This window comes from Bufo gargarizans, chromosome 7 (genome assembly GCF_014858855.1).
Source record: "Bufo gargarizans isolate SCDJY-AF-19 chromosome 7, ASM1485885v1, whole genome shotgun sequence".
Lineage (NCBI taxonomy): Eukaryota > Metazoa > Chordata > Amphibia > Anura > Bufonidae > Bufo > Bufo gargarizans.
Genome location: NC_058086.1, coordinates 169,262,906 through 169,288,288, shown reverse-complemented (window position 1 = coordinate 169,288,288; position 25,383 = coordinate 169,262,906). Strand labels below are relative to the sequence as shown.

The 25,383-nt window shown below is 48.9% G+C and overlaps 1 protein-coding gene across 5 annotated transcripts in view; it reads left to right on the top strand.

The window, feature by feature from the left end:
• The window catches only part of LOC122943408 (protein SSUH2 homolog), a 35,245-nt gene extending 10,094 nt beyond the window's left edge, over positions 1 to 25,151 (top strand). For 2 of the 5 annotated variants that reach the window (XM_044301119.1, XM_044301116.1), the window contains 12 exons: positions 6,526 to 6,612; positions 13,407 to 13,502; positions 19,203 to 19,281; positions 19,845 to 19,974; positions 20,052 to 20,112; positions 21,242 to 21,366; positions 21,426 to 21,503; positions 21,614 to 21,693; positions 21,949 to 22,041; positions 24,241 to 24,346; positions 24,567 to 24,671; positions 24,751 to 25,151. In XM_044301119.1, coding sequence (XP_044157054.1) covers positions 6,526 to 6,612; positions 13,407 to 13,502; positions 19,203 to 19,281; positions 19,845 to 19,974; positions 20,052 to 20,112; positions 21,242 to 21,366; positions 21,426 to 21,503; positions 21,614 to 21,693; positions 21,949 to 22,041; positions 24,241 to 24,346; positions 24,567 to 24,671; positions 24,751 to 24,891 — 1,181 coding nt within the window. In that variant the 3' untranslated portion in view covers positions 24,892 to 25,151. The remainder of the gene's footprint in view (positions 1 to 6,525; positions 6,613 to 13,406; positions 13,503 to 19,202; positions 19,282 to 19,844; positions 19,975 to 20,051; positions 20,113 to 21,241; positions 21,367 to 21,425; positions 21,504 to 21,613; positions 21,694 to 21,948; positions 22,042 to 24,240; positions 24,347 to 24,566; positions 24,672 to 24,750) is intronic. The other 3 variants (XM_044301120.1, XM_044301118.1, XM_044301117.1) reach the window with 2 other exon arrangements.
• Positions 25,152 to 25,383: the final 232 nt, after the last annotated feature.

The window sequence follows — 25,383 nt, the reverse complement described above, 5'->3', positions numbered from 1 at the left end:
ACATGACAGCTGCACCAGCACACTCAGCTCTACTATATCTCTATATATGACAACTGCCCCAGCAAACCCAGCTCTACTACATCTATACACATGACAGCTGCCAAAACACAGCCAGCTCTGCTACATCTATACATATGACAGCTGCCCCCAACACACTCAGCTCTGCTATATCTCTATATATGTCCAAAAAAAAGAGATGGAGGCAGCATGATCGGTAGAAAAGTCCCTTTAATGGGAACCGCCAAGTGAACAAACGTGCAGCAGTTGTGACGTTTCGGCTGCTTCACAGCCTTTGGCCCCATGCACACTGCCGTGTTTCACAGCCGTGTGCGGGCCGTGGAACCGCGGCCTGGATCCCTCCTGAGGGCAGGAGCGCACGGCGTCACTGGTTGCTATGACGCCGTGCGCTCCCTGCTGCCGGCACAGTACAGTAATACACTGGTATGATCTATACCAGTGTATTACTGTATTGCGGCGGCAGCAGGGAGCGCACGGCGTCATAGCAACCAGTGACGCTGTGCGCTCGTACTCTCAGGAGGGATCCAGGCCGCGGTTCCACGGCCCGCACACGGCTGTGAAACACGGCCGTGTGCATGGGGCCTTTATCAAACACAATGTGAAATCTAAAGGTACCTGTTTAAATACATTAAAACACACCCACTCACTCTGGAGTGGCCAATAACACAGTGAAGGAGATGCTGATGTCATCAAGGATGCGCCCACAGGTGCTCCTACTAAGTGTCTCAATCCTAAATGTCAGATCCATTAACCCACACACCTTCAGGGCACACATATATCACGGCGTGCCCAGGCTCTTGGTGCGCATGTCAGGAGAGAAGGAACAACGTCACCAGCTGCTTCACCCTGAACCAGCTGATCGCAGGCGACTCCGCCCCACCTTCTCCCGTCATCACAACACTCCCGCCATGCGCTCCGTTGCCAGGGACGCCTAAGAGTCGTTCCATCACCGCCAATTACCTGCGATCGCTCCACGCCACCACGTCCACAGCGCCAGCGGCCAGAACCTGGATCGGGTCGCACAGTCATAGAGACTCACCAGCATATTCCTTGCGTCCTCTCGCACCATCGGGGGACGTCCGTGCATGAGCAGACAGCGATACCACGCCTCCAGCCGAGACCCGGCCCTGGTGACGTCATAGCTCCGCCCCTCCAACGTCCGACCCGCCCCGTGTTGCCAGAGACGCAACCCAGGTCTAGCCCCAGCTGTGGCGTGCGGTGCGAGACGACCGCACTCATATAAGGGGTGAATGATAGGACCCAATCCTATGTGACATACCGTGCCCTGATCCATGCGGGCCAGGAACAAGTGAAAATGTGCATAAAACAAATAACAATTAAAAAACACTACACAGAGAACCAGTTCAATGGTCACTTAACATTATTACACATTTGATACTGAGAACTCTATATTCATACAGAAAGGTTGCAGGGCTCTCATCTCAAAGATCCACTTAAGTTCCTTCTTACGCAGAATCCGATCCTTGTCCCCCCCACGTTTCAGAGGGTCGACAGAATCAATGATTCTAAAACGGAGTTGGTTGACCGAGTGCCCACGCTCCAGGAAGTGATTCGCCACCGGCTTATCACTCTGGGCCCTACGTATGTTGCTCTTATGTGAGTTGATGCGCTCCCTGGCTTCCATTGTGGTTTCCCCAATGTAAATGAGGCCACACGGGCACGTGATCATGTATATCACGTCCCGGGACCTACATGTGTAGAAATTTTTTATCTTGTAGGGCTTGCCACTATAGGGATGGGCAAAGGTATCTCCCTTAAGCATATTGCCACAGTTACAACACCCAAGGCAGGGAAAACATCCCAACTTCCTTGGTGCCAGATACCTCTGCCCATCCCCATGTGGCTCACCAACCTCGGTCCTCACCAATTTGTCACGCAGGTTGGTCCCTCTCTTATATGCCATCATGGGGAAACCCACAAACTCCTGCACCATCGGTAACCCTTTTTGTAGGATATGCCACTCTTTGCGTATAATCCGCGCTATGTCGCCACTCTTTGCTCCATACGTCGAGACAAACGGAATCCGTTTAGAGTCCCTCTCCTTCATCTTCCCCTGGAGCGTGGACTCCCGGTCAACCTCCCCCACTTTTAGTGAAATCTTCTCCACTAATCGTCGTGGATACCCCCTCTCGAGGAATTTCCTCCCCATCTCCTCCACCCTCCTCCCAAATCGCTCCTCCCCCGATACCACCCGTCTCACCCTCAACATCTGACTCCAGGGTAACGACTCTACCATCCGTCGAGGGTGGTTACTCCTGAAATCTAACAGATTGTTTCTGTCTGTCGGTTTGTGGAAGATATCTGTTTCAATACCCTCCTCCCTGATATGTACCATCACATCCAAAAATTGAAGGGACACCGTCGACATTGTCATGGTAAAGCCCAACCCGGGCACCATGGTATTGAGAAACTCAAAGAAGAGCTGTAGTTCACATTGGGAACCCCCCCACACCACAAAGATGTCGTCGATGTAGCGCCACCAGCACCGGGCTTTCCCGAACAAGTCCGTTTTATAAATGAGTCTGTCCTCCACCTCCGCCATAAACATATTGGCATACGTGGGCGCCACGTTCGAGCCCATGGCCACTCCACGCAATTGCTGATAATAGGTGCTCCCAAAGCGGAAGTAATTCCGCCTTAGGACCACCTCCAAGAGGCGGAGGACAAACCCACGGCCGCCCAGGGAGAGCCCGGTGCTGGCCAGGGCCACATCGACGACATTCAATCCGTAAGTGTGTTCTATGGAGGTGTAAAGAGAGACTACATCGAAACTGACAAGAATGGGGTCGGCAGGTAGGCTCAGCTCTCTGAGCTTCAACAGAAAGTGGCTCGTGTCCCTGACATAGGAGGGGGCGCTGGTGGCATGGACCCGCAACACCCTATCCAGGAATATAGCTATATTGCTAAAGATGGATCCCCTGCCCGACACAATAGGCCGGCCCGGGGGATCAACCAAGCTTTTATGTATTTTGGGAAGCACATAGAACAGGGGAGTGACCGGGTGTTTGATCAGAAGAAACTCCCTGACTTCCTTATCGATGATACCCTCAACCAGGGCTTCACCGATAATAGCTCTTCTTTGAGTTTCTCAATACCAGGGTGCCCGGGTTGGGGTTCACCATGACAATGTCGACGGTGTCCCTTCAATTTTTGGATGTGATGGTACATATCAGGGAGGAGGGTATTGAAACAGATATCTTCCACAAACCAACAGACAGAAACAATCTGTTAGATTTCAGGAGTAACCACCCTCGATGGATGGTAGAGTCGTTACCCTGGAGTCAGATGTTGAGGGTGAGACGGGTGGTATCGGGGGAGGAGCGATTTGGGAGGAGGGTGGAGGAGATGGGGAGGAAATTCCTCGAGAGGGGGTATCCACGACGATTAGTGGAGAAGATTTCACTAAAAGTGGGGGAGGTTGACCGGGAGTCCACGCTCCAGGGGAAGATGAAGGAGAGGGACTCTAAACGGATTCCGTTTGTCTCGACGTATGGAGCCAAGAGTGGCGACATAGCGCGGATTATACGCAAAGAGTGGCATATCCTACAAAAAGGGTTACCGATGGTGCAGGAGTTTGTGGGTTTCCCCATGATGGCATATAAGAGAGGGACCAACCTGCGTGACAAATTGGTGAGGACCGAGGTTGGTGAGCCACATGGGGATGGGCAGAGGTATCTGGCACCAAGGAAGTTGGGATGTTTTCCCTGCCTTGGGTGTTGTAACTGTGGCAATATGCTTAAGGGAGATACCTTTGCCCATCCCTATAGTGGCAAGCCCTACAAGATAAAAAATTTCTACACATGTAGGTCACGGGACGTGATATACATGATCACGTGCCCGTGTGGCCTCATTTACATTGGGGAAACCACAATGGAAGCCAGGGAGCGCATCAACTCACATAAGAGCAACATACGTAGGGCCCAGAGTGATAAGCCGGTGGCGAATCACTTCCTGGAGCGTGGGCACTCGGTCAACCAACTCCGTTTTAGAATCATTGATTCTGTCGGCCCTCTGAAACGTGGGGGGGACAAGGATCGGATTCTGCGTAAGAAGGAACTTAAGTGGATCTTTCAGATGAGAGCCCTGCAACCTTTCGGTATGAATATAGAGTTCTCAGTATCAAATGTGTAATAATGTTAAGTGACCATTGAACTGGTTCTCTGTGTAGTGTTTTTTAATTGTTATTTGTTTTATGCACATTTTCACTTGTTCCTGGCCCGCATGGATCAGGGCACGGTATGTCACATAGGATTGGGTCCTATCATTCACCCCTTATATGAGTGCGGTCGTCTCGCACCGCACGCCACAGCTGGGGCTAGACCTGGGTTGCGTCTCTGGCAACACGGGGCGGGTCGGACGTTGGAGGGGCGGAGCTATGACGTCACCAGGGCCGGGTCTCGGCTGGAGGCGTGGTATCGCTGTCTGCTCATGCACGGACGTCCCCCGATGATGCGAGAGGACGCAAGGAATATGCTGGCGAGTCTGTATGACTGTGCGACCCGATCCAGGTTCTGGCCGCTGGCGCTGTGGACGTGGTGGCGTGGAGCGATCGCAGGTTATTGGCGGTGATGGAACGACTCTTAGGCGTCCCTGGCAACGGAGCGCATGGCGGGAGTGTTGTGATGACGGGAGAAGGTGGGGCGGAGTCGCTGCGATCAGCTGGTTCAGGGTGAAGCAGCTGGTGACGTTGTTCCTTCTCTCCTGACATGCGCACCAAGAGCCTGGGCACGCCGTGATATATGTGTGCCCTGAAGGTGTGTGGGTTAATGGATCTGACATTTAGGATTGAGACACTTAGTAGGAGCACCTGTGGGCGCATCCTTGATGACATCAGCATCTCTTTTCACTGTGTTATTGGCCACTCCAGAGTGAGTGGGTGTGTTTTAATGTATTTAAACAGGTACCTTTAGATTTCACATTGTGTTTGATAAAGGCTGTGAAGCAGCCGAAACGTCACAACTGCTGCACGTTTGTTCACTTGGCGGTTCCCATTAAAGGGACTTTTCTACCGATCATGCTGCCTCCATCTCTTATTTTGGACTTATCATGAAGGAGCCCTGATGAATCTTGGACTCCAGGTAGGCTGCTGCATATCGGGTGACCGCAAGTTCTGGTGAGTGCGATTCCAGTATATTTTTTATTATATCTCTATATATGACAGCTGCCCCAGCAAACCCAGCTCTACTACATCTATACACATGACAGCTGCCAAAACACAGTAAGCTCTGCTACATCTCTATATATCTATCTACTGTATAGCAATACTTAGAGATATATAGATGTAGCAGAGCTGGGTGTGCTGGAGCAGCTATCATATCTAGAGATATAGCAGAGCTGAGTGTGCTTGGACAGCTGTCATATAGAGATATAGCAGTGCTGGGTGTGTTTGGGCAGCTGTCATATGCATAGATGTAGCAGAGCTGGGTTTGCTGGGGCAGCTATCATATATAGAGATATAGCAGAGCTGAGTGTGCTGGAACAGCTGTCATATAGAGATATATCTGAGATCCTGCTATATCTGTATATGACAGCTGTCTCAGCACATTCAGCTCTGCTATATCTCTATATATGAGCAGCTGTCATGTGTAAAGATGTACACTTAGCCAGCTATAACAGTAGAAGTCTCATATTTTTTCAGTCAGCCGCAAGGCAGCTGGTATGGTCTAGTGCAGGGGTCCTCAAACTATGGCCCGCGGGCCACATGCGGCCCGCCGAGGAATCTTATCCGGCCCGCCGGGTCTGTTTAACAGTTAACCTTTAAGCATGCTCAGGGCCTGCACACCTCTGCTCTCCTCCTCCTGCGCCCTGGCTCCCTCCCTCCGATGTCAGCTCTGCTCCGGCGGTACGTGACTGCTCACTGACGTCACTCGCCTGCTCCTCTCAGGCGACGCAGGTTACGCTGGCGCGTGACCTACAGTGAGTGAGTTAGCGCCGCCGCCCGCCCGCTGTCTGCTTCTCATATCACTGCCCGGAGCAGAGAGAAGAAGCCTCAGGGACAGCCTGGACAACAGTGGGTGCGTCAGTGTGGCACTTAACATTTTAATATTAACAATGGGGAGACAGTGTGTGGTGGGCATTTTTTACAATGGGGGGGGGGTGGCGGGGCCGATGCGGGGGACATGAAAATGGCGGCCACTTGTCTGTGGGGGACATCAAAATGGTGGCCACTGTGACAGTGGAAAAAAAAAACGGGCAGTTAGCTGGGTTGGCATGCTCTCATTTCATACTCAAAGAGACTTGGATAACAAAATGCCAGTCTGCCTGTCAACAGGTCAGTCAGAGTGACACTTGGATAACGAAATATCAGGGTGCCAGTCTGCAGAATCTGACCTATTGAAATGCAGACTTGCAGCCTGATATTTCATTATCCAAGTCTCTTTGGGAAACAATTGAGAGCATGCCAATCCAGCCAACTGCCAGTTTTCTTTCCATGGGGCAACCATGATAATAAAATAGCATCCTACTTATATACGCATTTCCTTTCAGGCCCGTTATATAGGGAGAACCCCGTCCGTTATATAGGGAGAACCCCGTCAGGGACTGATCTGGTCTGCATAGAAAAGACTGCAAGAGGTAAGTGTCCACGTCGGGGGGCAGAGGCCTGTAAGTGGGGGTTCTGGTTTGGAATGGCTATATAAGCAGGAAGATCCTATTTTAGTGTCATGGTTGTCCCATGGAAAGGATCTTCCTGCTTATATAGCCATTCCAAACCAGAACGTCAACTGAAGTGTAAAATAGATTACTGATTTAGGCCCCATGCACACGGCCGTTGTTCACGGCCGTGTGCGGCCCGTGGAACCGCGGACTGGATCCCTCCTGAGAGCAGGAGCGCACGGCGTCACTGGTTGCTATGACGCCGTGCGCTCCCTGCTGCCGGCACAGTACAGTAATACACTGGTATAGATCATACCAGTGTATTACTGTATTGCGGCGGCAGCAGGGAGCGCACGGCGTCATAGCAACCAGTGACGCCGTGCGCTCCTGCTCTCAGGAGGGATCCAGGCTCCGTGAACAACGGCCGTGTGCATGGGGCCTAAAGGGGTCTCCTTGATAGAAATACTAAGATTTGATAAGCGTTTCCTTTTCAGTGTTCGGATTTAGAACGTATCAATTTGGCCCGTTATATAGGGAGATATAACAGAACCCCATCAGGGACTGAGCTGGTCTGCATAGAAAAGCCTGCAAGAGGTAACTGTCCACACTGCCCCCATTGTCCTATAGGTGCAGGTCCCACCGCTGGGACCCACACTGATATAGAGAACAGAGCCCCGAAAGTGAAGGAGGGCGCACTGCGCATAAGCAGCTGTCGTCCATTCATTTCTATGGGCCAGCCTCATAGAAATGAATGGGAGCATGGGCAGTGCATGCGCAGTACACTCCCATTCACTTTCGGGGCTCCGTTCTCTATATAGGTGCGGGTCCCAGCCGTGGGACCTGCACCCAACGATATTCCCCTATTGTCCAAGATGGGAATACCCCTTTAAAAAATATAGTCCGGCCCTCCAATGGTCTGAGAAACAGTGAAGTGGCCCCCGGTTTAAAAAGTTTGAGGACCCCTGGTCTAGTGGTTAGCTGCTTTGCCTCTGAAGCAGAAGGTCGTGGGTTCGAATCCCAGCAGAATCTTTTCTCAAATACAAGCACTGACTCCATATAAGGACATACAGGGCGGGACACAGGAAGAGGCTGCATCGTATCGCTGACATGGAGGTAAGTAGAAGTGTTTATTACTTTTTTAATACCCGACTGTTACTGCCATGGGGGAGCGGGAGGCACCTGATACTGGCACATGGGGGGGAGGGGGGTTGGCACCTGATACTGGCACCTGGGGGGGAGGGGGTTTGGCACCTGATACTGGCACATGGGGGGGGGAAGAGGCACCTGATACTGGCACATGGGGGGGAGAGGGGTTGGCACCTGATACTGGCATATGGGGGGGGAGAGGGGTTGGCACCTGATACTGGCATATGGGGGGGAGAGGGAGCGTGGCACCTGATACTGGCATATGGGGGGGGAGGGAGAGTGGCACCTGATACTGGCATATGGGGGGGGAGGGAGAGTGGCACCTGATACTGGCACCTGGGGGGAGGGGGGGTTGGCACCTGATACTGGCACATGGGGGGGAGAGGGGTTGGCACCTGATACTGGCATGTGGGGGGGGGAGAGAGGCACTTGATACTGGCACTTTTTTTGTAGGGGGGGGGGGGTGGCACTATGATACTGGGACATGGGGGGGGGGGGAGGCACCTGATACTGGCACCTGGAGGGGAGAGGGGGGGTTGGCACTTGATACTGGCACATGGGGGGGGGGGAGAGGAACCTGATACTGGCACATGGGGAGGGGGAGGGAGAGAGGCACTTGATATTGGCACTTTTTTTGTGGGGGGTGGGGGGGGAGATGGCACTATGATACTGGGACATGGGGGGGGGAGGAGAGAGGCACTTGATACTGGCATGTGGGGGGGGGGTTGGCACTATGATATCGGCACATGGGGGGGAGAGGCACTTAATACTGGCACTTTTTTGGGGGGGAGATGGCACTATGATAATGGGACATGGGGGGGAAGAGAGAGGCACTTGATACTGGCACATGGGGGGGTTTGGCACTATGATACTGGCACATGGGGGGTGGGAAGGAGAGAGGCACTTGATACTGGCACATGGGGGGAGATGGCACTATAATACTGGGACATGTGGGGGGGGGGAGAGGCACTTGATACTGGCACATGATGGGGGGCATCTATGGGGACACTTACTGGCACATTATTGGGGGGCATTATGGGGGACACTAGGCCGGCAGCCTATCAGAGGCCGGACACTGAGGGGCATCTACTGGGGCACTATATATGGGGCATTTTATACCGGTACATTATGGGGGGCACTAGCAGGAAGGGGGAGAGGAGCACTATGGGTGAATTTACTGGGGGCACTATATAGGGGTATTTTATACTGGCACATTATGGGGGCACTATGGGGACATTAGCTCAACTGGGGGCATTACAAGGGGGTATTTTTGCACTGTCACATTATAAGGAGAATTATTACAACTGGGTGGGCATTATGGTGGGCTTTATTACTCCCCCATGGTATGACCCCCTAGTAGGAGCACCAGCCTCTCCCTGCTCTGCTATCCCTCTGCCCCTTCTCCAAATCCTTATTATGAAATCTTTCTCATTAGGATAAAACACAACATCAGCTCCGCCGAGACCCCGGCCAAGTGTGGAAGTGGCGTCCGAGATCCCCAAGGGCCAAGCCAAGAAATTGTAAGTGTTCATGTGGAGTATGTTTATGTTATGCACATATAGCCTACACTGTGCCCCACAATATACAGTATACCGCTACACTGTGCCACACAATATACAGTATATCTCTACACTGTGCCACACAATATACAGTATACCTCTACACTGTGCCACACAATATACAGTATACCTCTACACTGTGCCACACAATATACAGTATACCGCTACACTGTGCCACACAATATACAGTATACCGCTACACTGTGCCACACAATATACAGTATACCTCTACACTGTGCCCCACAATATACAGTATACCGCTACACTGTGCCTCACAATATACCTCTACACTGTGCCACACAATATACAGTATACCGCTACACTGTGCCACACAATATACAGTATACCGCTACACTGTGCCACACAATATACAGTATACCGCTACACTGTGCCAAAGGAGTGGGGTTTACACAGGAGGAGGGAGATGCGAAGCGCGCTGAGGGGGGCCCTTACAAATATTTGCTGTGGGGCCCAGTCACTTCTAGTTACGCCCCTGGTCAGGGGCTTTCACATAGAACTCACGGGGTCCCCAGACCTGGTTCGTTGCCCCCCGCCCCTTCCGCTATCACGTCCAGATTGCTCTCTGGTGGACGCGGAGCTATGCTCTCAGGCAAAAACAGGCGATAGAATTTGCCCCTCCTTCGGAGTGGGGTGTAATCAGCAATATTTTCCTCGTCCAGAAAAAAGGGGGTCAGATGAGACCGGTCATCAACTTTCGCGCTCTGAATACGGTGGTATGCTACCGTCATTTCAACGTGGAGGGGATCCACCTCCTTCGGGACCTGTTAGTTCCTGGGGACTGGATGGTAAAGCTGGATCTAAGAGATGCTTATCTGATGGTCCCAGTGGCCACTTGTTCCAGGGATCTGCTCCGGTTCTGGTGGAGAGGAGAGATCTGGTGGTTCACTTGTCTCCCATTCGGGCTGTCTTCAGCTCCTTGGTGGTTCACCAAGCTGCTATGACCAGTCGTGTCATGGTTGAGGACTCGGGGCGTACGCCTCATCATTTACCTGGACGACATCCTCCTGATGCACGAGTCCAGGGTGGGTTTGTTGGAACATCTCCAGTGGACAGCGGACCTGCTGTCAGATCTCGGTTTCCTCCTCAACAAGGAGAAGTCATGCCTCATCCCATCTCAGCGGATGGAGTTCTTGGGCTTCACGGTGGATTCGCTTTAGGAGTCCCTCAGTCTTCCGATGAAGAAATTGCGTATGATTCGCAAGGAGTTGAAACATGCCCTCACCATTCCCCACCTCTCGTTACGTCTCCTGGCTCGCATCTTCGGGCTGTTAGCTTCATCGATCCAGGCAGTGTTTCCGGCTCCGTTGCACTACCGTGCTCTCCAGCGATTGAAGATCGCCCATCTTCGGACCGGTGCCTCCTTTGCGGACTCGGTGGTTCTGGACTCGGAAGCCCGAGAGGAGTTGGGCTGGTGGATTGCCAATCTGGAGGCTGGGAACGGCAGAGCGATCTTCGGATTTCTGCCGGAACTGACCATCAAGTCGGATGCGAGTCTCCAGGGCTGGGGCTCCCATTGCAATGGAGCTTCCACGGGGGGAGCCTGGTCGGAGGAGGAATCCCTCCTCCACATCAATGCTTTGGAACTCCTAGCCGGCTGGTTTGCAGTGAGGAGCTTCTCCAACGGGATCGCCAACGCGTGCATCAGGCTGCGGATGGACAATGTCTCGGCGGTCCGGTATGTCAACCGATTGGGAGGTACTCACTCGGTTACCTTGGCTCGGTTGGCCAAGGAATTTTGGTCGTTTTGCCTGTCCAGGCGGAATACTTACCGGGGCTGAGCAACGTTCGTGTGGATTGGAACTCGCGCTACCTGTCGGACGGCAGCGATTGGCAGCTGGACCCGGAAGTGTTCTCAGCGATTTCGGACAGGTGGGGACCGATGGCTGTCGATCTCTTCACCTCTCGGCTCAACAGGCAACTCACCCGGTTTTTCAGCTGGCGTCCAGATCCGGAAGCAGTGGCGGTGGATGCGTTTCTCCAGGATTGGTCGGTATCCCGCCTTTATGCTTTTCCTCCCTTTTCCATGGTTCCGAAGACGCTCCTTCAGGTTCAACAGCATCTGGCGGACCTGGTGTTGGTGGTTCCGTTCTGGGGGTCTCAGGTCTGTTTCCCTTCGTTGCTGAGGATCCTTGTGGAGATAGCTCTCCTTCTCCCGACCCGTCCGGATCTCCTGCGCAACCCTCAGGGTCTGCACCACCCACTTCTCCTCGACGGATCCCTACGGCTGCTGGCGGGTCGGATCTCCGGACACCTGGAGATGTCGATGGCATTTCGGAAGCAACTCGACAGTTACTGGACAACGCATGGGCTCCCGGCACCAGAAAGTCTTACCGGGCAGCCTGGAAAACTTGGGCTAACTGGTGCATGGAACGGGACTTGGATCCCGTTTCGGCACCTGTAGCTCACCTGTTGCAGTTTCTCACATCATTGTTTGAGGCGGGTAGGGCGTATCGGACCATTAACCTTTTCAGGTCCGCTATTTTGTCTACCCATTTAGGTTACGAGGGTGTTCCTGCAGGTCAACATCCTTCGGTCTCTCGTCGTCTGTTGTGAGGGTCTCGGTTGGCACGTCCTCCTCTGCCTCGTTTTTCCACTACATGGGACGTCTCCCTGGTCCTTTCCTTTTTTATCTTCTTGGCCGGAGAATTCTGCCCTTTCTCTTAGGCAATTGTCCGCTAAATTGTTAGCATTGTTTTGTCTTATTTCTTGCAAGAGGGTCTCGGATGTTCGGGCCCTTGACTTTGACGCTCGTTCTTTCACCCCGGATGGGGTTACTTTTAACATTTTGCGTCGCACCAGGACTAGCATCCGGTTTGTCTCCATTCCCAGTTTCACTTCTTCTCCAATTTTGTGTCCTGTGGCTTGCCTTAGGGAGTACGAATCCAGGACTAGAGCCCATCGATCTCCCGACACATCTCAGTTGTTCCTTTCTATCCGACATCCGTTTGGACCAGTGTCTAGTCCAATGTTGGCGCGTTGGCTTAAGTGGGTCATGTCGCTAGCGGGTATTGACACTTCTGTCTTCACTGCCCTCCTTTGCGGTTTCGGGGGCCAGATTGGAGGACGTGATGCGCTTGGCTGATTGGTCTAATGTTACCACGTTCAGAGTTTTATTTTCGTCCTCCATCTAATTTGTTTGCTTCTATTATAGATCGGCTTTGAACTTACAATATGAGCCTCCGTGTCTTGCTGTAAAACTCAATGATTTTCCTAGTCTACGACGTAAAGTCATAGTTTTATTAAAGACACGGAGGCGAGTATTGCCCACCCTGTCTGCCCTCCCTGGGGTCTCCTCACGGTTTTTTGTTACAGGGGTATTTATTATTTTCCTTATTGTATTATAGATCTGTTTAAGATTATTATTATTATTGTTGTGATTTATTGTTATTTATGGTTATTTATTAAGATTTATATTGTTTTCAGTCCTTTAATCCCTAATGTGTCGTTTTCAGTAGAGGGATTCCGGACGAGATTGGTCGTCACATGTTTTGTTTCACCTGGACCTATGGTCTGTTCTCTTTTTCAGGTTGAAGGTCTATCCATTCTAGGATGCCGTGCTTTCGGTTGAGGTCTCTACCACAGTTTGGCCAAGTTGGCTAGTTGGATACACTTCGTTGGCGTTGGGCTTATTCGTTCCAGTTACAGTGCGGAGTTTCGTTGAGGTGTTCGTGATGTGGGCACCAGGATCAAAGAAAGAGGAAGTCCCAGAGGAAGAGCGGCCTATTATAGGGGCCATAGGGGAGGGACATTGGTTACTATGGTTATTTCCTGTATGTAAATTTTTTCTCTTATCTGCTATTGGTGGACAGTAAAGAAGGAGAAAGCAATACTCGCCTCCGTGTCTTTAATAAAACTATGACTTTACGTCGTAGACTAGGAAAATCATTGAGTTACATCCTGTATTATACTCCAGAGCTGCACTCACTATTCTGCTGGTGCAGTCACTGTGTACATACATCACTTATCCTGTACTGATCCTGAGTTATATCCTGTATTATACTCCAGAGCTGCACTCACTGTTCACTGGTTCTGTTCTTCACTTTGCAGGGTTCAGTGATCTGAATGCACCAATCACCATACAATCCCACAAGGAAAATGAATCTGAAGGAACTGATTGTCCCAAGTATGAAGACATAAAACTCGGTAATTATGACTTATTTGAAGATACAGAGATGCTGCACTTAAAGGGATTGTTCAGGAATATAAAGAAGATTTTTTTTTTTATTTTAGACACAGCGCCGCTCTTGTGCGTGTGGCCATGTCAGCTACTGCAGCTCAGTCCCAGACACAATGATGGCTCACACTATATAATGGAACATTTTGGAATCTTTCTCTTATACTTTGTTTCACTTCCTCACTGAGGTTAAGATCTCTGCTTGTGGTCAATGAATGGATGGATACATTCAGGGTCATAACAAAAAAATTGCTGGGCCCCATATAAAATTTCTGAATGCACCCTTACAGCGAGGGCGGTCGTAACACACTTTTCTGTAGTTTATGTACAATAAAGTTCCTGTGTAGACGATCAGCGCAGACTATGACTTGTATCTACAGGATCAGCGCAGACTATGACTTGTATCTACAGGATCAGCGCAGACTATGACTTGTATCTACAGGATCAGCGCAGACTATGACTTGTATCTACACGATCAGCACAGACTATGACTTGTATCTACAGGATCAGCACAGACTATGACTTGTATCTACAGGATCAGCACAGACTATGACTTGTATCTACAGGATCAGCGCAGACTATGACTTGTATCTACACGATCAGCACAGACTATGACTTGTATCTACAGGATCAGCGCAGACTATGACTTGTATCTACAGGATCAGCACAGACTATGACTTGTATCTACAGGATCAGCACAGACTATGACTTGTATCTACACGATCAGCACAGACTATGACTTGTATCTACACGATCAGCACAGACTATGACTGACTTGTATCTACAGGATCAGCACAGACTATGACTGACTTGTATCTACAGGATCAGCACAGACTATGACTGACTTGTATCTACACGATCAGCACAGACTATGACTTGTATCTACAGGATCAGCGCAGACTATGACTTGTATCTACAGGATCAGCGCAGACTATGACTTGTATCTACAGGATCAGCGCAGACTATGACTTGTATCTACAGGATCAGCGCAGACTATGACTTGTATCTACAGGATCAGCGCAGACTATGACTTGTATCTACAGGATCAGCGCAGACTATGACTGACTTGTATCTACAGGATCAGCACAGACTATGACTTGTATCTACAGGATCAGCGCAGACTATGACTTGTATCTACAGGATCAGCGCAGACTATGACTTGTATCTACAGGATCAGCGCAGACTATGACTTGTATCTACAGGATCAGCGCAGACTATGACTGACTTGTATCTACAGGATCAGCACAGACTATGACTTGTATCTACAGGATCAGCGCAGACTATGACTGACTTGTATCTACAGGATCAGCTCAGACTATGACTTGTATCTACAGGATCAGCGCAGACTATGACTTGTATCTACAGGATCAGCACAGACTATGACTTGTATCTACAGGATCAGCGCAGACTATGACTTGTATCTACAGGATCAGCGCAGACTATGACTTGTATCTACACGATCAGCGCAGACTATGATTTACTTGTATTTTCAGGCTTCTACCTTGTAGGCCTATTAATATTGTCCATGTTCTCACAACCGTTTCCGTTTTGCAGTCTGTGTGCATCCCTCACATTTTTTACAGCCCCATTGAAACAATGCCTATACTTGTCTTCAAAACCAACAAGATCAGGACATGTTGTATAAGTTGCGGCTCTGCACAGTGGTGACATCAAAGTGCTGTTTGCTTTGTTTGTGACGCTGTCAAAATGAAGGGGAATATGTGAGATCCTCAAAAATTGGATGCAGATCAAAAATAGTCGCGCCCCCCAGCCTCTTCCTTTGCCACCCTCCAAGCCTCTTGGCACCTACACACTGAACGCCGCCCCTGGGCACTTGCACACTGAACGCCGCCCCTGGGCACTTGCACACTGAACGCCGCCCCTGGGCACTTGCACACTGAACGCCGCCCCTGGGCACTTGCACACTGAACGCCGCCCCTGGGCACTTGCACACTGAACGCCGCCCCTGGGCACTTGCACACTGAACGCCGCCCCTGGGCACTTGCACACTGAGCGCCGCCCCTGGGCACTTGCACACTGAGCGTCGCCCCTGGGCACTTGCACACTGAGCGTCGCCCCTGGGCACTTGCACACTGAGCGTCGCCCCTGGGCACTTGCACACTGAGCGTCGCCCCTGGGCACTTGCACACTGAGCGTCGCCCCTGGGCACTTGCACACTGAGCGTCGCCCCTGGGCACTTGCACACTGAGCGTCGCCCCTGGGCACTTGCACACTGAACGTCGCCCCTGGGCACTTGCACACTGAACGTCGCCCCTGGGCACTTGCACACTGAACGTCGCCCCTGGGCACTTGCACACTGAACGTCGCCCCTGGGCACTTGCACACTGAACGTCGCCCCTGGGCACTTGCACACTGAACGTCGCCCCTGGGCACTTGCACACTGAACGTCGCCCCTGGGCACTTGCACACTGAACGTCGCCCCTGGGCACTTGCACACTGAACGTCGCCCCTGGGCACTTGCACACTGAACGTCGCCCCTGGGCACTTGCACACTGAACGTCGCCCCTGGGCACTTGCACACTGAACGTCGCCCCTTGGGCACTTGCACACTGAACGTCGCCCCTGGGCACTTACACACTGAATGTCGCCCCTGGGCACCTGCACACTGAACGCCGCCCCTGGGCACTTGCACACTGAACGCCGCCCCTGGGCACTTGCACACTGAACGTCGCCCCTGGGCACTTGCACACTGAACGTCGCCCCTGGGCACTTGCACACTGAACGTCGCCCCTGGGCACTTGCACACTGAACGTCGCCCCTGGGCACTTGCACACTGAACGTCGCCCCTGGGCACTTGCACACTGAACGTCGCCCCTGGGCACTTACACACTGAACGCCGCCCCTGGGCACTTGCGAGTGCTTATTTGCATATGAATTAAACATCGTTTTTCCTGCTGGTGCAAGTCTAAAGAAAAGAAGAAAGGTCCCGTTACAATCCTGTGTAGCTGTGCTGCAGAGCCTTGTAAGCGCTGTATATCGCCATATGGAGGGGACAGACTCCCTTTAAAGCAGTTATTCCTAAGGTTTGACAATGAACCTTCATCCAGCCCCACTGTCTTCTGCTCCATCTCAAGGAGTCTCGCCTTCTAACACCTCTGGAAGACAACATGCATGACCATTTACATCTAAAGGGGTCTGATAACATCTCAGGAGGACAACCGCCACCACAAGCTATGTCCCAATCTCCTCCAGCCCGTTTATCTTCTGCTCCATCTCAAGGAGTCTCACCTTCTAACAGGCACCATCCTAAGTGGTCTCGCCTGATAACACCTCAGGAGGACAAAAGGCACCACCATTTACATCTCATACCAATGAGCCTCCTCCACCCCATTGTCTTCTGCTCCATTTTAATGGGTCTCGTCTTCTCACCTCAGGATAACAGTCATTTGCATCCCATACAAGCAACTACACCTCATCTGAGGAGAATGTCCCTTCCCCCCACTCAGGACCAAGACAATGACCTATCCAGAGGTTGTCCACCTACCTGTCCAGTACACAAGTCGTATGTTATGTTATTTAACCCCTTCAGGACCTTGCAATCAGGCTTTTTACTCCCTGCCCTTCTGGAGCCGTAACTTTTTTATTTTTCCTTTTACATAGCAGAAGGGGGCTTGTTTTTTGAGAGACAAGTTATACTTTCTAATGGCACCATCTGATAATCCTTAAGATGTGGTGGGAAGCTGGAAACGCTTCTAAATGAGAGGATTTGGGAAAAAAAAAACAATTCCTCCACAGATTTAATGGTTTTGTTTTTATCGCATTCCATTTGCAGTAACTATGACCTGTGCCCTTCGTTCTCTGGGTCAGTACAATTACATTGATACCACATTTATATGTTTTTTCTTGTGTTTTTTAATATTGAAAAAGAATTTAAAAACTTTGGAAATAATAATTTTTTCTTTTCATTGCCATATTCTGACCCCCATCACTTTTTGATAGTTATGTCTATGGATCTGTGCGATGGCTCATTTTTTGCCGAGCGAGTTTTTATTTATACTATTTTGGAGCGTGCAGGACTTTTTGATCACATTTCATTCACTTTGTTTTGGGAGTTGAAGCAAAACAAAGTTAAACAAAAAAATAGTGAATCAGACAGTTGGATATATTTTTTTCCGTTGTCCAGTGTTTGCCGTAAGGGAAACATGTTTATATTTTAATAGTTTGGGCTTTTTCCTACACGGTGATACTAATGATGTCTTTATTGTTTGTTTTTGGTTATGGGGAAAGATGGGGTGATTTCCATTTGTATATTTTTTTATATTCTTTAAAAGTTTTTTTTTTTACTTTTCACCTTTTTCTAGCTCCCCTTTGGAATCTGAATGTGCAATCACCAGATTGATTTTCCTACACAATAATATAATTTAATATATTAGTGGGTAGGAAATTCAGCATTTTCAAAGACAGTGCTGCCACCTGCAGGCAAACATTGGAATATGCTTCTACTAGGACTGGAAGCCTCCAGCAGACTCCAGCCTATCACTTCCAAGAAACGGCTTCCCCGAACAGAACAGGGAAGCTGTTCCACATCCAGGAGCACAGTGCTACCAAGGAAAGCTGCCTCAGATCCAATGGTCACAATTGGCAATTACTGCCAATCGCAGACGTTAGCCACTGGTGTCTACTGTATAGAAGACCCCTGGGGCTAATGTCTGGGATTGCAGATACAGCTGAGTGTAGTGGCCCCGAAAATCAGGTAAAGGTAAGTATCTGGGAGAGGGGGCCCAAAAAATTTCCTTCATTCCCACCTAGCAATACCCCTCTGCCTTGACCCTTAATGCAGTGGGCGCCCTGGCAGCCATTATAGCTGCTATGGCGGTAATTCCTCTGCTATAGACATGCTGGATAACATTTAGAGGCTAAAAACCTGTTGGCATCATGTCCAGCTGACACAAGTGCATGACTAGAGAGAGCTCTGGTACACTGTAACAAACCCTCTGTCTGTAACAATCTCTAGGACTATGATTTGCCTCTGGGTTTATTTACATGTCACTCTTTACGCAATGATTTTCCAAGATTACAGCAAAACTACAGAAAAAACTGCAACGCGACCGTTATTATACAGGTACAGATATTGTCTTCTCATGTTTTTTGCAGCTTTTTTTTTTTGTTGCAAAATTCAAGGCAAAAGTTGTGACGATTTGACTGCAATGTGAGAATATACCTTAGGCCTCTTTCACACGACCGTATGGCTTTTTCAGTGTTTTGCGGTCCGTTTTTCATGGATCCGTTGTTCCGTTTTTTGTTTCCGTTGTGTTTCCGTTTCTGTTCCATTTTTCCGTATGGCATATACAATAAACAGTAATTACATAGAAAAAATTGGGCTGGACATAAAATTTTCAATAGATGGTTCCGCAAAAACGGAACAGATACAGAATACATACGGATGCATTTCCGTATGTGTTCTGTTTATTTTGCAGACCCATTGACTTGAATGGAGCCACGGAACGTGATTTGCGGGCAATAATAGGACATGTTCTATCTTTCAACGGAACGGAAAAAAGGAATGCATACAGAGTACTTTCCGTTTTTTTTTTTTGCAGAACCATTAAAATGAATGGTTCCGTATACGAACCGTATTTGGAGCGCAAAAAGAGGAAGGATTATTGCAAGTATTTCCTGCTTGAAATTTCAATCTTTCACACTTGCAGATGGAGAATTTGAGCCCCCGCCTCCATACTTGCTGCCTGATTTCCCTCCAGGTCCTGTTCGAAAACCGATTACCATCCCGTAAGTGTCCGTCGGTTCATTGCTTGATTCCAATAAAGTAAAATTCGCCATCACAAATGTAGCTGCAACATTGTAGCAATCCGTGATGCTCTGTAGGTAGTGCTGCAGTGATGTGCCGTATGTATGTTTAACGGGAGGGGTTGCAATCGTTTATACAATGTATCTATTCCTATAGAATATGTAATCACAAATGTAGTTGCAACATTGTAGCAATCCGTGATGCTGTCTAGGTGGCGCTGCAGTGATATACTCTATGCATGTTTTAAGGGAGGGGTCGCCATCGTTTATACAATGTATCTATTCCTATAAAATAGAATTTGTAGTCACAAATGTGGCTGCAACATTGTAGCAATCCATGATTCCCTCTACGTGGCACAGCAGTTACATACTGTATGTGTGAGCCATCGTTTATACAATGTATCGATTTTATATTTATAAAATTACGTCATTTTTATGATTAAAATCCCTTCCCACAATATTGGAGGAATGTCCGGCCCGTGTACCGAGGACCAGATAAGTCGCGTCCGTCCTGTGCTAAATTTTTCCGCTCATCTTTTCCGCAGCACATCGCTCATCTCAGAAGATGCCGCAAGACAAGCTTTACTGGAATACGCCACAAAGAAATGGTGCTACAGCACCGGACCCGCTCGGCAGATGATCCTCCGGGATTTCCAGCCTTTCAACACTTTTAGGGTGCATACGGGGTTAGGTGTTTGTTGGGACCAAAATTTTAATTGTTGCTTAACCCACCATCTCTGTCTCATATCTAGTATCGACTGGACACGTTCACTGAGACCAGGATATGTAAGTGGGTGTCTGAGCCGCATTTTGGTAAGTGATACCCCAGACCGAGCCTTTACTACACCTCTGCACCCTAAAGGGGGGCAAAAACAAAGCACATGGTAAATCTCACGATACCTTCCAAAAAATAAGAAGCTCTCAATAGGCTCATGTGACATACCCAACCCAAAATTTACAATTCACAGACTTCATCATATGATCTGTTTTTAAAGCTGCTGATTGGCTGAAACGTGTCATGTGACACACCAAGCGACTACAAAAGCAGGAAGGGCTTTCCCTTTGGCACCTCTTTTGGGGCTGTTTTATAGGTGCAATTGCAACCACTAGTGTATGTATGTAGTGTATTTATGAGAAGGTCACGCTGATGGCGTTATTTTGGGAGGGTTGACATACTGGCGGGTTCCCTTTAAGAAGTCACCATATTGAATAGTAATGTAAGGATCCATCACGCACCTTGGTGACTACCCCAGCGGAGCACAGGATCTAAGCATTTGGCTGAATATTGATTCTATGAGTAAAGAATAGATGTCGCATATACCAGAAGAAAAGAAAAACCCAGCACTATCAATGTTGATTTCAAGCCGTAACTTCTTTATTCTGGTGGATACAAATATTACAGCCCTTCACATCACATGCGGTAAAAACACGCGGTATTGTCACAAGACATGGAAACCGTCAACATGTTGCTGTAGACAGATTTCATTTTGTATATATACTTAGTACTTGGAGTGGATAATGGGGGCGCCTGCTATGAATGGTTCGTGAGTCTGATCAGGCTACTATGCTCTGCAGTACAGCCTATTAATACCCCAGTATTACCTTGTTGTAATTATTCCATGTTATTCAGTTTATTTGCATATTTATGATGAATATAAGGCTTTCAAAGAGGCAGAATACTCTGGGAATTGAAACAATCTAAATAGTCACGACAGGATCCATCAACAGCAGCTTTCTGATTGTTTCTATCTACTAAAATGTAGACATAGATCTATTACAGAGATGCTGGGTTATACAGCGTTTTATAGTTAATGATGGGGGGAGTTGTACATTATTTGACCTGTTTCCTGTACTATAGAGTGATATAATGGTGCAGCACACGATACATTGTGTCTATGATGATTTCTATTACAATGTGTACAGTAAGCTTTTCTATGGACAGGTGGAGAAGTGGACGGTCCTGAAAATGGTCTAGCACCTAACGCTTGGGATCTGCCAGCAGAGCCCCCATGCCTCTTCCGGAACGCAGAGTATTGCAGGCCGCTGCCGCACACGGCCTCCGTGCAGGTAGAGAGGACGACACAATGTCAGGTCCAAGTCAGTAACAAGCTCAGGGTTATTTCTAGGTTTCCTTTCCACAGACCTGCTCAGATTGTGGCGGTCGCGGCAGGAACACATGCATAGTGTGCTATGGGGCTGGTCGGGTAAGTAGACATGACAATGAGGGTGCTCGTTGGATGGGAAACACATGAATCATGGGGGACTGGTAAACTGCGTTCAGCATGGTTATCATAATGCCTGGTTCACTCCGCAGAGAACATGTGCCTCCTGTGGAGGATGCGGCCGCAGTAATAACCAGATGTGCTTCGCTTGTAGTGGAGTGGGACGTAACACGTGAGTGGAAAGTTACTGGGGACCCTACATTAAAATATACTGATACAGCAGCGGTGCGAATGAGCCAGAAAAGAGCTCTGCTATGTGAGCAGGAGCCCATGTATGCAGAAACTGCACCATAGACATCAACAAGATGCAACAAGTTCTTCATCCCCCATAGGGACACATGGCTCAGACTGATCAGTGTATGGCGGTATGTGCACCACTGTGTGCACTACACATGATATCACCTTGCTTTCCACTCTCCACCTACAGATGCATATCGTGTGGAGGCTCCGGGTACCAGCAATGTTTTACCTGCAGCAGTCAAGGAGAAGTCGTCCGCTACATACTACTAACAGTGAAATGGTACGAGCACAACACGGCCATCATCGTATATATAGAAATAATTTTATAATGCTGCACATATTGCACCCAGAGCTGTATATATGGTGCAAGTTGCAAGGTCAGTTCACATCACCATTTCTATACACTATAGTGATCTCTGATATAGCCTGTCTTCCAGTGGATGGCGCTAGGAGAAGCTTACCACAAGCTAGGTATCACATGTAGTGAGCTCTCAGTAGAGATGGCTGTATAATCTGTATGTAGTGAGCTCCCTCTACTAGTGGCTGTATAATCTGTATGTAGTGAGCTGCCCCTAGTGGTGGCTGTATAATCTGTATGTAGTGAGCTGCCCCTAGTGGTGGCTGTATAATCTGTATGCAGTGAGCTCCCTCTAGTGGTGGCTGTATATTCTGTATGTAGTGAGCTCCCTCTAGTGGTGACTGTATAATCTGTATATAGTGAGCTCCCCCTAGTGGTGGCTGTATAATCTGTATGTAGTGAGCTGCCCCTAGTGGTGGCTGTATAATCTGTATGTAGTGAGCTCCCTCTAGTGGTGGCTGTATAATCTGTATGTAGTGAGCTCCCTCTAGTGGTGGCTGTATAATCTGTATGTAGTGAGCTTCCTCTAGTGGTGGCTGTATAATCTGTATGCAGTGAGCTCCCTCTAGTGGTGGCTGTATAATCTGTATGTAGTGAGCTGCCCCTAGTGGTGGCTGTATAATCTGTATGTAGTGAGCTCCCTCTAGTGGTGGCTGTATAATCTGTATGCAGTGAGCTCCCTCTAGTGGTGACTGTATAATCTGTATGTAGTGAGCTCCCTCTAGTGGTGACTGTATAATCTGTATGTAGTGAGGTCCCCCTAGTGGTGGCTGTATAATCTGTATGTAGTGAGCTCCCTCTAGTGGTGGCTGTATAATCTGTATGTAGTGAGCTTCCTCTAGTGGTGGCTGTATAATCTGTATGCCGTGAGCTCCCTCTAGTGGTGGCTGTATTATCTGTATGTAGTGAGCTCCCTCTAGTGGTGGCTATATAATCTGTATGTAGTGAGCTCCCTCTAGTGGTGGCTGTATAATCTGTATGTAGTGAGCTCCTTCTAGTGGTGGCTGTATAATCTGCATATGGAGCTCACTCTAGTGGTGACTGTATAATCTGTATGTAGTGAGCTCCCTCTAGTGGTGGCTGTATAATCTGTATGTAGTGAGCTCCCTCTAGTGGTGGCTGTATAATCTGTATGCAGTGAGCTCCCTCTAGTGGTGGCTGTATAATCTGTATGTAGTGAGCTCCCTCTAGTGGTGGCTGTATAATCTGTATGTAGTGAGCTCCCTCTAGTGATGGCTGTATAATCTGTATGTAGTGAGCTCCCTCTAGTGATGGCTGTATAATCTGTATGTAGTGATCTCCCTCTAGTGATAGCTGTATAATCTGTATGTAGTGAGCTCCCTCTAGTGGTGACTGTATAATCTATATGTAGTGATCTCCCTCTAGTGGTGGCTGTATAATCTGTATGTAGTGATCTCCCTCTAGTGGTGGCTGTATAATCTGTATGTAGTGAGCTCCCTCTAGTGGTGACTGTATAATCTGTATGTAGTGAGCTCCCTCTAGTGGTGGCTGTATAATCTGTATGTAGTGAGCTCCCTCTAGTGGTGGCTGTATAATCTGTATGTAGTGAGCCCCCTCTAGTGGTGGCTGTATAATCTATATGTAGTGATCTCCCTCTAGTGGTGGCTGTATAATCTGTATGTAGTGATCTCCCTCTAGTGGTGGCTGTATAATCTGTATGTAGTGAGCTCCCACTATGGGATTATTAATCAAGATTCAAAATAATTAGATTTATCAAAAAAAAGTAATGTTGGACCTGCATTATGAACATGCATTAACCCATTTATTGCTGTACACCACCAGACATAACTCCACTATATTATACTGTTTTTGTATATGGGTCACTGAGCTGGCACTGTTTATAGGAGCACTCTGCTGGCTGTACAGTATGGCAGTGTTATTTATGTACGCAGTATGCTATCATTGTGAGCAGTATGGCTGCTGTCTGCACGCACTGTAATGGAGGTTGCACTTTATAATGAGGGCACTGCCCATACTTGTGCTCCCTGCTTGACTGTACCTGCAGACACCTCTGCTTGCACCTGTATCTCAGGATGATGGTTTGTTAATTTCAAGTCCAGAAAATGAACACCATTTTTTCATCTTTTTCTTTTGTTTTAGGGAAAACCACAATTTTGAGTTTATCGCCGACCATAAATCAGATTTCAAATCTAAACGTTTCAAGAAAGTGACAGGAGAAAATATCTTCTCTGATGAGCAGCAAATGGTGAGATACTGGGGCCCGCTCCTTAAAGGGGTATTCCTACTATATGAGGTGTAACATCTGGGGAAGGAACCACAACCAGCGGTAACAATGTCCCTTCCTCCAGTTATTATCGTCTTTTACAACTTCATTTTATTCATCTTGCTAATTAGAAAGTTGTGATAAGTTTATGTTCAGTTCCTGCCTTGTCTCTCGTAGAACTTTTCTTCCCATTTTTCTGCAGGTGACGCCTGTCACCAGTTTTCCTGAACCGTCTATCAGCGAAGCATCGGGAAATGTGATTTCTCAGCATCGCGCTACGTTCACAAACAGTAAAATACTGCAACAGGTGCGTAATGTCATCATAAGAGCTGCAACAATGTATCCTCATATGTACGTCTGATACAAAGTGTCATCTCCTCCCACAGAGACACAGCATTGAATGGCTGCCGCTCACCAGAGTGACCTACACCTGGCACAACGCCGAATACGATTACTATGTGTATGGGACAGAGAACAAAGCGTATGCCAAAAACTATCCCCGAAAATGCTGCTGTACAATCATGTAACCACAGGAGGAATGATAGAGAGATAGATAGAAAGACAAACGGATAGGCGGAAGGACAGGCAGATAGGATACTTTCACACGAGCGTATTGAAATCCACCAGTATTCTGGCTCTGGATTAGGCCTTATGTTGGGCGGCGTGGCCATATTGCGGCCCGCAAACGGAGGGTCGGCAATCCACGGCCGCTGGCCATGTGCACCATGCATCACGGATGCGGACCCATTTACTTGAATTGGTCCACAATTCCGGAGATGCGGACGGAGTCACGGAACGGAACACCGGAAGCACTACGGAGTGGTGTTTCTTTCCGTTGCTCTGCACCGCAAATAAATATGACATGTGGACAGACCACGGACCCATTCAAGTTGAATGGGTCCAGCCCGCTGCACGGATGTTGCCCGTGCATTGGGGACTACAATTGCGGTCCCCAAGGCACGGAACGGCCGCACAACGGCCGTGTGCATTCGGCCTTATGCATGGATTCCTGATGATAT